Source organism: Rhinoraja longicauda, chromosome 29 (assembly GCF_053455715.1).
Source record: "Rhinoraja longicauda isolate Sanriku21f chromosome 29, sRhiLon1.1, whole genome shotgun sequence".
Classification (NCBI taxonomy): Eukaryota; Metazoa; Chordata; class Chondrichthyes; order Rajiformes; family Arhynchobatidae; genus Rhinoraja; species Rhinoraja longicauda.
In genome coordinates, this window is record NC_135981.1 from 3,380,662 (window position 1) to 3,393,223 (window position 12,562).

Below are 12,562 nucleotides of genomic sequence, written 5' to 3' on the forward strand. Positions count from 1 at the left end.
ACCGATCCAGGCCGCAAAGCCAACCACAGTAACACAGGTAGTGGAGCTGGAGAGATCACACCGATCCAGGCCCCAAAGCCAACCACAGTAACACAGGTAGTGGAGCTGGAGAGATCACACCGATCCAGGTCCCAAAGCCAACCACAGTAACACACATTTTCTGTAGACACTTGTGTCTCCAGTTTCTGGCCTTGCAATCTTCCAATCTTGGCAGAACAACCAAGCCTCAGGTTACGAGGTAGCCCGCTCGCGGTTCATGTGTTTAGTGTCGTTTAATAGACAATAGGTGCAGGAGTAGGCCATTCGGCCCTTCGAGCTAGCACCACCATTCAATGTGATCATGGCTGATCATTCTCAATCAGTACCCCGTTCCTGCCTTCTCCCCATACCCCCTGACTCTGCTATCTTTAAGAGCTCTATCTAGCTCTCTCTTGAAAACATTCAGAGAATTGGCCTCCACTGCCTTCTGAGGCAGAGAATTCCACAGATTCACAACTCTCTGACTGAAAAAGTTTTTCCTCATCTCCATTCTAAATGGCCGACCCCTTACCTGACATCCTCCAGCTCGTAGAAGATGTTCCTGGACTCGTCCTTGATGAGGATGGCAGTGTTGGGCGACTTTAGCATGCCCATCGTGAGCTTCTGCGGGAACATGTGGACGATCAGGGCGTGCAGGGTGTCCATGCCACCGATCTCATGGGTGATGTGAACCCTCCGCGTCTCATCACCAAACTGGAGGAACAGCACCCCTGTCAGAGAGACACACACACACACACACACACACACACACACACAAAGACACGATCACAAATGCACCACTGGTGTAATCACAAGCCCCCTACGCCCGACTAAAGATACTAGAGAAACAAGATGGACCACTGCGTCGAAATCGCCTATACTGAAGTGTAGCACGCAAAGGAGCGTAACGTCCGCCATTTTAGTAGGCTAAGCTCGCCTACGTTCACTACGCCTCTTGCAGTGTTGTGCGGGAGCAGTATGTGTGATGATACCATTAAAATGCAGAATATATCTCATCTATCAACTCACAGATTTTTGTTATTTTTCTTTTTAAATGTTTCTGCACGTTTCTGCCTACTAAAATGGCGCCGTGACGTACTACGGTTTTTAGGGTCGAGTGGTCTATCTTGTTCCTCTAGTATCTTTGGTTGTGACTCGGGGGGGGGGGGGGGGGCGGTGGGGGGGGGGGGGGGTGTTAGCACCTCTCTAAGCTCTCTGCACTTTATAATTTCATTTAATGTGCAATCAATAATTTACCTGCTCTCATTGATGGTTTAAAATTTACCGTTTACACGCTTTAAACGTAAAGAGTAACTGCAGATGCTGGTACAGATCAAAGGTATCACAAAATGCTGGAGTAACTCAGCGGGTCAGGCAGCATCTCTGGAGAGAAGGAATGGGTGACGTTTCGGGTGTCGAATGCATCCTGGACGAGGGTTGTAGTATAGTTATTGAATATTTAGTATAATTTGGTATTTAGGAATATTTAAGAATATTTGTCATTTTTGTACACAGGGGTGGGTGTGTTCTTACTGTTTGACCTGTAAATATTATTGTTGTAAATAATTGATCCAATTTATTTTTTGGAAAAAGAAAAAGAATGCTCACTTTTCAATTAATCCCACTGGGTGCAATGCCACAAAGCTTGCTGAGGGATGATGTTTTAGTTTAGTTTAGAGATGAAGCGTGAAAACAGGCCCTTCAGCCCATCGAGTCTGCACCGACCAACGACCCTCCCTTCACACGAGTTCGAGTTCTACCCCGCACACAGGAGTTTGTACGTTCTCCCCGTGACCTGCATGGGTTTTCTCCGAGATCTTCGGTTTCCTCCCACACTCCAAAGACGTGCAGGTTTGTCGGTGAATTGGCTTGGTAAGTGTAAACATTGTCCCCAGTGGGCATAGGATAGTGTTAATGTGCGGGGATCGTTGGTCGGCGCGGACCTACTGACCAATTGACCTACAAACCTGCACATCTCTGGGCTGTTGTGGGAGGAAACCGGAGCGCCCGGAGAAAAGCCCACGAGGTGATGGGGCGAATGTGCAAACTCTGTACAGGCAGCGCCCAAAGTTGGGATTGACCGGGATCTCTGGTGCTGTCAGGCAGCAACTCTACCCCTGCTTTAGGTCCGCTGCTTCTTGCCCTACGCGGAAGGTTCCCACGAGACCTGGCGGAGCTGTCAACCTGAAGCAGGCATGGGCCTACCTGGCGAGCGGAGCTTGGCCTGACTGGTGGACCTGGACAGGGGCAGGCTCTGGCGGAAACGGTTGGACCGGGTGAACCCCATTGGGACTTCCGCCTCCGACATGGTTTCCAACGACTCTGCCGACGCGTACGGTAGTTTGGCTGCCTGGTCCGCCAATCCAGACTGCTGGCTCTGGGAATGTCGCGGGCTCCGGGTCTGTGTGAGGCAGAGAGAAGGACAGAGAGGGAAATCAGAACATAGTACAGTGCCACACAGGAACACAGTGCGACACAGGAACACAGTGCGACACAGGAACACAGTGCGACACAGTGCAACACAGGAACACAGTGCGACACAGTGCAACACAGTGCGACACAGGAACACAGTGAGACACAGGAACACAGTGAGACACAGGAACACAGTGCGACACAGGAACACAGTGTGACACAGGAACACAGTGCTACACAGGAACACAGTGCAACACAGGAACACAGTGCAACACAGGAACACAGTGCGACACAGGAACACAGTGCGACACAGGAATACAGTGCAACACAGGAACACAGTGTAACACAGGAACACAGTGCGACACAGGAACACAGTGAGACACAGGAACACAGTGCGACACAGGAATACAGTGCAACACAGGAACACAGTGCGACACAGGAACACAGTGCGACACAGGAACACAGTGCGACACAGGAATACAGTGCAACACAGTGTAACACAGGAACACAGTGCGATACACGAACACAGTGCGACACAGGAACACAGTGCGACACAGGAACACAGTGCGACACAGGAACACAGTGAGACACAGGAACACAGTGCGACACAGGAACACAGTGCAACACAGTGCAACACAGGAACACAGTGCGATACAGTGCAACACAGTGCAACACAGTGCGGCACAGGAACACAGTGCAACACAGGAACACAGTGCAACACAGGAACACAGTGCAACACAGGAACACAGGAACACAGTGTGACACAGTGTGACACAGGAACACAGTGCAACACAGGAACACAGTGCAACACAGGAACACAGTGCAACACAGTGCGACACAGTGCGACACAGTGTGACACAGGAACACAGTGCAACACAGGAACACAGTGCGACACAGGAACACAGTGCGACACAGGAACACAGTGCGACACAGGAACACAGGAACACAGTGCGACACAGGAACACAGTGCAACACAGGAACACAGTGCGACACAGGAACACAGTGCGACACAGGAATACAGTGCAACACAGGAACACAGTGTAACACAGGAACACAGTGCGACACAGGAACACAGTGAGACACAGGAACACAGTGCGACACAGGAATACAGTGCAACACAGGAACACAGTGCGACACAGGAACACAGTGCGACACAGGAACACAGTGCGACACAGGAATACAGTGCAACACAGTGTAACACAGGAACACAGTGCGATACACGAACACAGTGCGACACAGGAACACAGTGCGACACAGGAACACAGTGCGACACAGGAACACAGTGAGACACAGGAACACAGTGAGACACAGGAACACAGTGCGACACAGGAATACAGTGCAACACAGGAACACAGTGCGACACAGGAACACAGTGCGACACAGGAACACAGTGCGACACAGGAATACAGTGCAACACAGTGTAACACAGGAACACAGTGCGATACACGAACACAGTGCGACACAGGAACACAGTGCGACACAGGAACACAGTGCGACACAGGAACACAGTGAGACACAGGAACACAGTGCGACACAGGAACACAGTGCAACACAGTGCAACACAGGAACACAGTGCGATACAGTGCAACACAGTGCAACACAGTGCGGCACAGGAACACAGTGCAACACAGGAACACAGTGCAACACAGGAACACAGTGCAACACAGGAACACAGGAACACAGTGTGACACAGTGTGACACAGGAACACAGTGCAACACAGGAACACAGTGCAACACAGGAACACAGTGCAACACAGTGCGACACAGTGCGACACAGTGTGACACAGGAACACAGTGCAACACAGGAACACAGTGCGACACAGGAACACAGTGCGACACAGGAACACAGTGCGACACAGGAACACAGGAACACAGTGCGACACAGGAACACAGTGCAACACAGGAACACAGTGCAACACAGGAACACAGTGCGACACAGGAACACAGTGCGACACAGGAACACAGTGCGACACAGGAACACAGTGCGACACAGGAACACAGTGCGACACAGGAACACAGTGCGACACAGCAACACAGTGCGACACAGGAACACAGTGCGACACAGGAACACAGGAACACAGTGCAACACAGGAACACAGCAAAACACAGGAACACAGTGCAACACAGGAACACAGGAACACAGGAACACAGTGAGACACAGGAACACAGGAACACAGTGCAACACAGTGCGACACTGGAACACAGTGCAACACAGGAACACAGGAACACAGTGAGACACAGGAACACAGGAACACAGTGAGACACAGGAACACAGTGCAACACAGGAACACAGGAACACAGTGAGACACATGAACAGGGTGCGACACAGGAACACAGTGCAACACAGGAACACAGGAACACAATGCAACACAGTGCAACACAGGAACACAGTGCAACACAGGAACACAGTGCGACACAGGAACACAGTGAGACACAGGAACACAGTGCAACACAGGAACACAGTGCGACACAGGAACACAGTGAGACACAGGAACACAGTGAGACACAGGAACACAGTGAGACACAGGAACACAGTGCAACACAGGAACACAATGCAACACAGTGCAACACAGGAACACAGTGCAACACAGGAACACAGTGCAACACAGGAACACAGTGCAACACAGGAACACAATGCAATACAGGAATACAGTGCAACACAGGAAATATTTGGGAGTGAGATAGTTGGCAACCCCTAGAGGCAATCCCTGGGGCATGGAGGTGGATGGGTGAGGAGGCGGTGCCCATGGAAGGAGGTGGGTGTAGGCCCACAACTGCCTGGGGCCGGCCTGGAACAGGCACCCCTCACAAGAACCTGAACATGGACTTTGAAGATGGCCCCAAAACATGGCGGCTCTTGTTGGTGGGCTCAGTGGGCTATCTCTGTACACTTGCTGAGCGAGGATGTGCTTGGGTATGGGAACACTGCACTGGACTGCATTTCACTGTGCGTTTGCACGTGGCAATAAAAGCACAAATGAACCATTAAAAATGTCTCTGAATCATAAACGTTTCTTTTATAAATATGCTACTTGCATCCTTTGTCCAGAATTTTAAATCCATACACCTTGAACCATTTGCAGGTGGGAACTGTTTACTTTCGTTTACCCTTTCTGAACTCCTCATCGATTTCCATCAAATCCATCCTCAACCATTGGTCCAAAAGGAGCATCTCCACTCCAACATCACTCACCTCTGGCGGTAGAGACCCACTTCAGCCTTGCACCTGAGTTTAGTCTAGAGATACAGCACGGAAACAGGCCCTTCGGCCCAACGAGTCCGCGCCGACCAGCGATCCCCGCACACTAGAGGGGCAGTCTTTACATTCATACCAAGCCAATTAACCTGTGTCTGTGGAGTGTGGGAGGAAAGCAAAGATCTCACGCAGAAAACCCACGCAGGTCACGGGGAGAACGTACAAACTCCGTACAGGCAGCACCCGCAGTCGGGATCGAACCCGGGTCTCCGGCGCTGCAAGCGCTGTGAGGCAGCAACTCTACCGCTGCGCCACCGTGACCGCCCACTAGAGTGCCCCACGGTATCTCTGCCTTAAAGCCTGTGAAATGGGACTGGAACCTGCCCCGTACAGTCTCCAGGTCCAGAGGCAAAGATGTCAGCTCTGGTCTGACCTCCATACATCCCGCGCCCCGGTCCACATCAATGTGAAATGCACTGCCGAGTACGTGAACTAAAGCTGACACCAGCTCAGGCTGAGCCAGCCTTTCCTACATTGCAGGAAATCTCAGTGACTGAAAAGCTCATCAATCAGCACTTCTCAGACCGAGTCACTGATACGTGTAATATTTATACTGACAATAAACTATTCCTGGCCTCCCCGTCAAAACAGATCCTGCTCTGTTTTGTTTTCTGTTTTGGCTTCAGCTCGGCAGAACCAAAATGGAGGACAGCAGTCCCTTCAGATAAGATTCGGATTTCCGCAGAGCGACAAACAGGAGGCCACAAAATATCACAACCAGTGAAGATCTCCGTGAAGATATTCAATAGTGCCGGCCAATTGGTCCACCTCAAGATCTTAGACACAACACAGATTTAACAATCAAGTCATCTTCAGTGTGAAGAAGGATCCCAACCCAAAACGTCCTCTGTCCATTTCCCACCAAAATGCTACCTGACCAGCTAACTTACTCCAGCACTTTGATTTATTCACAAAATGCTGGAGTAACTCAGCAGGTCAGGCAGCATCTCGAGAGAGAGAGAAGGAATGGGTGACGTTTAGTTGAGTTTATTGTCACGTGTACCGAGGTACAGTGAAAAGCAGTTTTGTTGCGTTCTATCCAGTCAGCGGAAAGACTGCACATGATTCCAATCAAGCCAATCACATTGGTACAGATAGAGGATTATTAGGAAATAACGTTTAATAACATGGCTTAAGGGGTAATCGTTAGCCAGTTACCAGAGAGGTCAGTATCCGAGGGTATTCTTACATCCATGGGGCTTCAGTCGAAGCGATCACCTGAAGGATGGCTGCAATCGGTGGAGCGGGAGCACGTGGCCGCTGGCTGGGCGAGGTCACATGGGGCGACTGATGTCACCCATTGTCCCTTATTTGGGAGTGAGGTAGTTGGCAACCCTACTACCAGCCCATGTACACAATCTACATCCCACACATGCAGCCACAGAACCTCGCTGCACCAAGTGTCACTCGGTCCCCACCCCTCCCCCTCCCCCCCCGAACCCCGGTCCCCACCCCTCCTCCCCCCCCGAACCCCAGTCCCCACCCCTCCTCCCCCCCGAACCCCAGTCCCCACCCCTCCTCCCCCCCCGAACCCCAGTCCCCACCCCTCCTCCCCCCCGAACCCCGGTCCCCACCCCTCCTCCCCCCCCGAACCCCAGTCCCCACCCCTCCTCCCCCCCCGAACCCCGGTCCCCCCCCCCTCCTCCCCCCCCCCCCACACTAACCCCCCACCCCCCAACATTGTAGATGCAAAGAATTTCAAATGATGGTTTACACCAAAGATAGACACAACGTGCTGGAGTATCTCAGTGGGACAGGCAGCATCTCTGGAGATAATGGATGGGTGATTTTTGGGTCAGGAGCCATCTCCAGCCAGTCTGAAGAAGGGTCTCGACCCGAAACGTCACCCGTTCCTTCTCTCCAGAGATGCTGCCTGTCCCGCTGAGTTACTCCAGCATTTTGCTTCCATCTTCAGTGTCAACCAGCATCTGCAGTTCACACACACACACACACACACACACACACACACACACACACACACACACACACACACACACACGATGGACGTGTAAAACATTTCTGATGGCCAAGGTCAACTGATTAAACGGAATAGTAATAGGCTGATTGTTCAAAAGGACACAATTCTCTCCTTGCGGATAATCCCGCCTGTGCCAAGCAAGCAGAATTTAATTTGTAAACTTGTAAAAACTTCCGTTTAAAAGGATGTGGCTCTTCGCTGGCAAGGCCGAGGCATCAGCATGTTGTAGTATCAGTGATGGGCACCTTTGCTCATCTGAGACGTTCCCAGCTCTTTGAATAAAACTTTTGTGTTTGAGCGCAGGATGCATAATCACTCAGCCAAGCCTCTGAAGATCACATAATACAGTCTTTGTTTGAAGCCTCAACAAATCTGTGGGAATATCAACAATGTTAAGACTGCAGCAGCTGAACTGACAGCTGGAGGGTAGATGCGGTCCACACAAGCACGGGCCATCATCAGAGAGCATTGCTCAGAGGCGGAGGGTGAAAATAAAAGCCTGCGGAAACAGAACCGCTTTGCTGCAAGACCCCTGCCTCTGCAGCTGAGAGCGGGATGTGATTTTGCGACTGTGCTTCTGCGCTGTGATCAGACGGTTGCCACGCCCGTGTCTGGCGTGTATGTGGGCAAATGTTTCCCACTAGTGCGTCACGGGTGGAGCAGCAGTAGAGTCGCTGCCTCCACAGCGCCAGAGACCCCGGTTCGATCCTGACTACGGACACTTGTCTGTACGTTCTCCCCGTGACCTGCGTGGGTTTTCTCCGGGTGCTCCGGTTTCCTCCCATGCTCCAAAGACGTGCAGGTTTGTAAGCTAATTGGCTTGGTAAAGGTGCGTGTAGGAGAATGTTAGTTTGCAGGGATCGCTGGTCGGCGCGGACTCGGTGGGCCGAAGGGCCTGTTTACGCCCTATATCTGTAAACTACACAAAACATGTACTAAATAAGCAGAGTCCTAGCCGACAGAATTGGATGTTACTTAAGGTGGTCCAGTTACCTCCCACCTGCTAAAGTCTTGTTGGTTAATAGGCAACTCAAAAATTGCTGTTCAGTGTGCAGGGCTGAGAAAGTGAGATAACATAGAACTGCTATGAATGGTTGATCAATGGTCAGCATGGACTTGGTGGGCCGAAGGGCCTGTTTTTATGCCGTATCTTGCTCAGAACTCTAAATCTGGAAGTCACCAGCTCAAAGATACAACAGCTTCCATTTATATCATAGACAATAGACAATAGGTGCAGGAGTAGGCCATTCGGTCCTTCGAGCCAGCACCACCATTCAATGAGATCATGGCTGATCATTCTCAATCAGTACCCCGTTCCTGCCTTCTCCCCATACCCCCTGACTCCGCTATCCTTAAGAGCTCTATCTAGCTCTCTCTTGAATGGATTCAGAGAATTGGCCTCCACTGCCTTCTGAGGCAGAGAATTCCACAGCTTCACAACTCTGTGACTGAAAAAGGGTTTCCTCATCTCCGTTCTAAATGGCCTACCCCTCATTCTTAAACTGTGGCTCCTTGTTCTGGACTCCCCCAACATTGGGAACATGTTTCCTGCCTCTAACGTGTTCAACCCCTTAATAATCTTATACGTTTCGATAAGATCCCCTCTCATCCTTCTAAATTCCAGTGTACACAAGCTCCAGCACTTTGTGTCTTTTTTTTACAGTAAACCAGCATCTGCAGTTTGCTCTGGAACCTGTCACTCCGGCTCCTTACAGGAAGGAAGGTGTGTTGGTGGCTGAGCAAAGCACATGAGAGAGAGGAGCAAACCAAAGCAGAGAAGCCAACACAAGCGGGGCTTTGACAGATGGCTGTGCTCGCTGTCGCAGTGTGATGGAGAGGCTGGCCGCCCGTGAACAGTCGCCCGCCCACTGCAATGTCCCGCCCGCGGTGCCCACTGCAATGTCCCGCCCGCAGCGCCGGGCTTCTGATGGACCTGGCTGGTAGACGCTGCATCAATTATTCACCGCAGCAGATGGAAGGCACTTGTCATCGGTTAGACGGCACATGAGCGGGGAGATGCTGCAACTCCATCCCCTGCAAGACACCCCCCCGAGACATCCCATACACCCCGGCTCCTCACAGGAAGGTGAGTGGCCCAAGCTAGCAAGGAAAGCACCCAAAGCAAGGGCAAGGACCAAGGGCAAGGGCCAAGGGCAAGGGCAAGGGCCAAGGGCAAGGACCAAGGGCAAGGGCAAGGGCAAGGGCAAGGGCAAGGGCCAAGGGCGAGGGCCAAGGGCAAGGGCCAAGGGCAAGGGCAAGGGGCAAGGGCCAAGGGGCAAGGGCCAAGGGCAAGGACCAAGAGCAAGGGGGCAAGGGCAAGGGCAAGGGCCAAGGGCGAGGGCCAAGGGCAAGGGGCAAGGGCAAGGAACAAGGGCAAGGGGCAAGGGCCAAGGGCAAGGGCAAGGACCAAGGACCAAGGGCAAGGCCAAGGGCAAGGGCCAAGGGACAAGGGGCAAGGGCCAAGGGCAAGAGCAAGGACCAAGGGCAAGGGCAAGGGCCAAGGGCCAAGGGCAAGAGCAAGGACCAAGGGCAAGGCCAAGGGGCAAGGGGCAAGGGCCAAGGGCAAGAGCAAGGACCAAGGGCAAGGGCAAGGCCAAGGGCCAAGGGCAAGGGGCAAGGGGCAAGGACCAAGGGCAAGGGCCAAGGGCCAAGGCCAAGGACCAAGGACCAAGGACCAAGGGCAAGGGCAAGGGCCAAGGACCAAGGGCAAGGGCCAAGGACCAAGGACCAAGGGGCAAGGACCAAGGGCAAGGGCAAGGCTGTGCTTCACGCAGGCCCCCCTCTCCACCCAGGCCCCGCGCTCCACCCAGGCCCCCCTCTCCACCCAGGCCCCGCGCTCCACCCAGGCCCCCCTCTCCACCCAGGCCCCCCTCTCCACCCAGGCCCCGCGCTCCACCCAGGCCCCGCCCTCCACCCAGGCCCCCCTCTCCACCCAGGCCCCGCGCTCCACCCAGGCCCCGCCCTCCACCCAGGCCCCCCTCTCCACCCAGGCCCCGCGCTCCACCCAGGCCCTCCTCTACACCCAGGCCCCCCTCTCCACCCAGGCCCCGCGCTCCACCCAGGCCCCCCTCTACACCCAGGCCCCCCTCTCCACCCAGGCCCCCCCTCTCCACCCAGGCCCCGCGCTCCACCCAGGCCACCCTCTCCACCCAGGCCCCCCCTCTCCACCCAGGCCCCCCTCTCCACCCAGGCCCCCCTCTCCACCCAGGCCCCCCTCTCCACCCAGGCCCCCCTCTCCACCCAGGACCCGCACTCCACCCAGGCCCCGCGCTCCACCCAAGCCCCGCGCTCCACCCAGGCCCAGAGCTTCCTCAGCGGTCAGTGCCTCCATCTTCACTCAGACGGGAAAGGCAATGAGCAAAGTGAGAGACGGGCCTCGGTTGGCCACGTGAGACCAGGTGGAGTAAGCCGCCGTGGCCACAGTGACCGACTCCAGCGGGACCTCCTCTCAGGGCCCATGGCCCAGGTGGAGGGAGAGTCGAGGAGTTGCTATTTCTATAACGTGGATAAATTAATTGCTTTGGTCCAGCCTCATTAATCACAGCAACCAGGCAAGGCACAACCCCTTGACATCAAACCAAGACCAACATTAATTTTTAATGCTTCTTTTTTAATCAGTGAATAATTGCTTATTTCTCCCCTCCTGTTCAAACCAGATTCTGTTGAGTAAAGACATCTCCTCAGGCTGAGGTCTCTCACAAATGTGTGCTCCCCATCCCCTTGGCACCCGGAAATACCGCATTTGCCTTACAATAATTCACACACGCACACACGATCCATATGCCTAAAGTAAGTTTCATCAGAGCATAGCATATCTAAAACTCAGATGTAAGAGCAAACACGTGTGTGTGCGTCTGTGCGTGTCCGTGTGTGCATGTATGTGTGCGTGTGTGTTTCTGTATGTGTGTTTCTGTGTGTATGTCTGCGTGTGTGTGTTTCAGTGTGTGTGTTTCTGCGTGCCTGCGTGCATGTCTGTGTGCGTGTGCGCGCATGTGTGTGCATGCGTGTGTGCATGCGTATGTGTGTGTGTGCATGCGTATGTGTGTGCGTGCGTGCGCGTGGGCACATGTGTGTGCGTGTATGTGTGCGTGTGTGTGCGCGCGTGTGTCTGTGTGCACGTGTGTGTGTGTGTGTGTGTGTGTGTGTGTGTGCGTGCGTGCGTGTGTGTGCGCGTGTGTTAGCACCAGTGGATCTAGTGTGTGCATTAAGACATTGTGTAAAACACGGATTCATTCTCTTCGCTGGAGATTACAGAGATGGTCACAGATCACACGCTGAGACCATGGTCTCTCTGGTATTATCCTCCTCCAGTACGGGAAGGTTTGCAAGAACCTATGAAATATTGAGCTGAAGTGAAATTCTCTTGTGCTGAATTGTCATTACTCGATAAAAAGAATCATCAAAATGTCCAATTAGCTTTTATTGTTTCAAACAGAAATCATGAATATTTAAAATTTCCAATCATTCTCACTTTAGCACAGCGAGAAATGGATTTGATTCTGGGAAAGAACTTGTTTGGTGATGCTGATGGTGATGGTGGTGATGGTGATGCTGGTCCTGATGGTGATGATGATGGTGATGGTGATGGTGTTGATGGTGATGGTGATGGTGGTGGTGATGGTGATGGTGGTGGTGCTGATGGTGGTGGTGATGGTGATGGTGATGATGATGGTGATGGTGTTGATGGTGATGGTGATGGTGATGGTGGTGGTGATGGTGATGGTGATGGTGATGGTGTTGATGGTGATGGTGGTGGTGATGGTGATGGTAATGATGATGGTGTTGATGGTGATGGTGCTGATGGTGGTGGTGATGGTGATGGTGATGGTGTTGGTGATGGTGATGGTGATGGTGATGAATGCAGGGCAGCGATGGGGAGACGTTGCCATCTTACATAG

At 52.9% G+C, this 12,562-nt stretch overlaps 1 protein-coding gene across 5 annotated transcripts in view; it reads right to left on the bottom strand.

Annotated features, from left to right (window-relative positions):
* The window catches only part of srcin1a (SRC kinase signaling inhibitor 1a), a 227,511-nt gene that overhangs the window by 49,631 nt on the left and 165,318 nt on the right, over positions 1-12,562 (bottom strand). For all 5 annotated transcript variants that reach the window (XR_013549123.1, XR_013549122.1, XM_078424674.1 and 2 more), the window contains exons 6-7: positions 2,224-2,419; positions 551-749 (exon numbers count right to left, since the gene is read on the bottom strand). Coding sequence is in view for 3 of the 5 variants with exons in the window: in XM_078424674.1 (XP_078280800.1) it covers positions 551-749; positions 2,224-2,419 (395 nt within the window). In the remaining 2 variants the exon portion in view is untranslated. The remainder of the gene's footprint in view (positions 1-550; positions 750-2,223; positions 2,420-12,562) is intronic.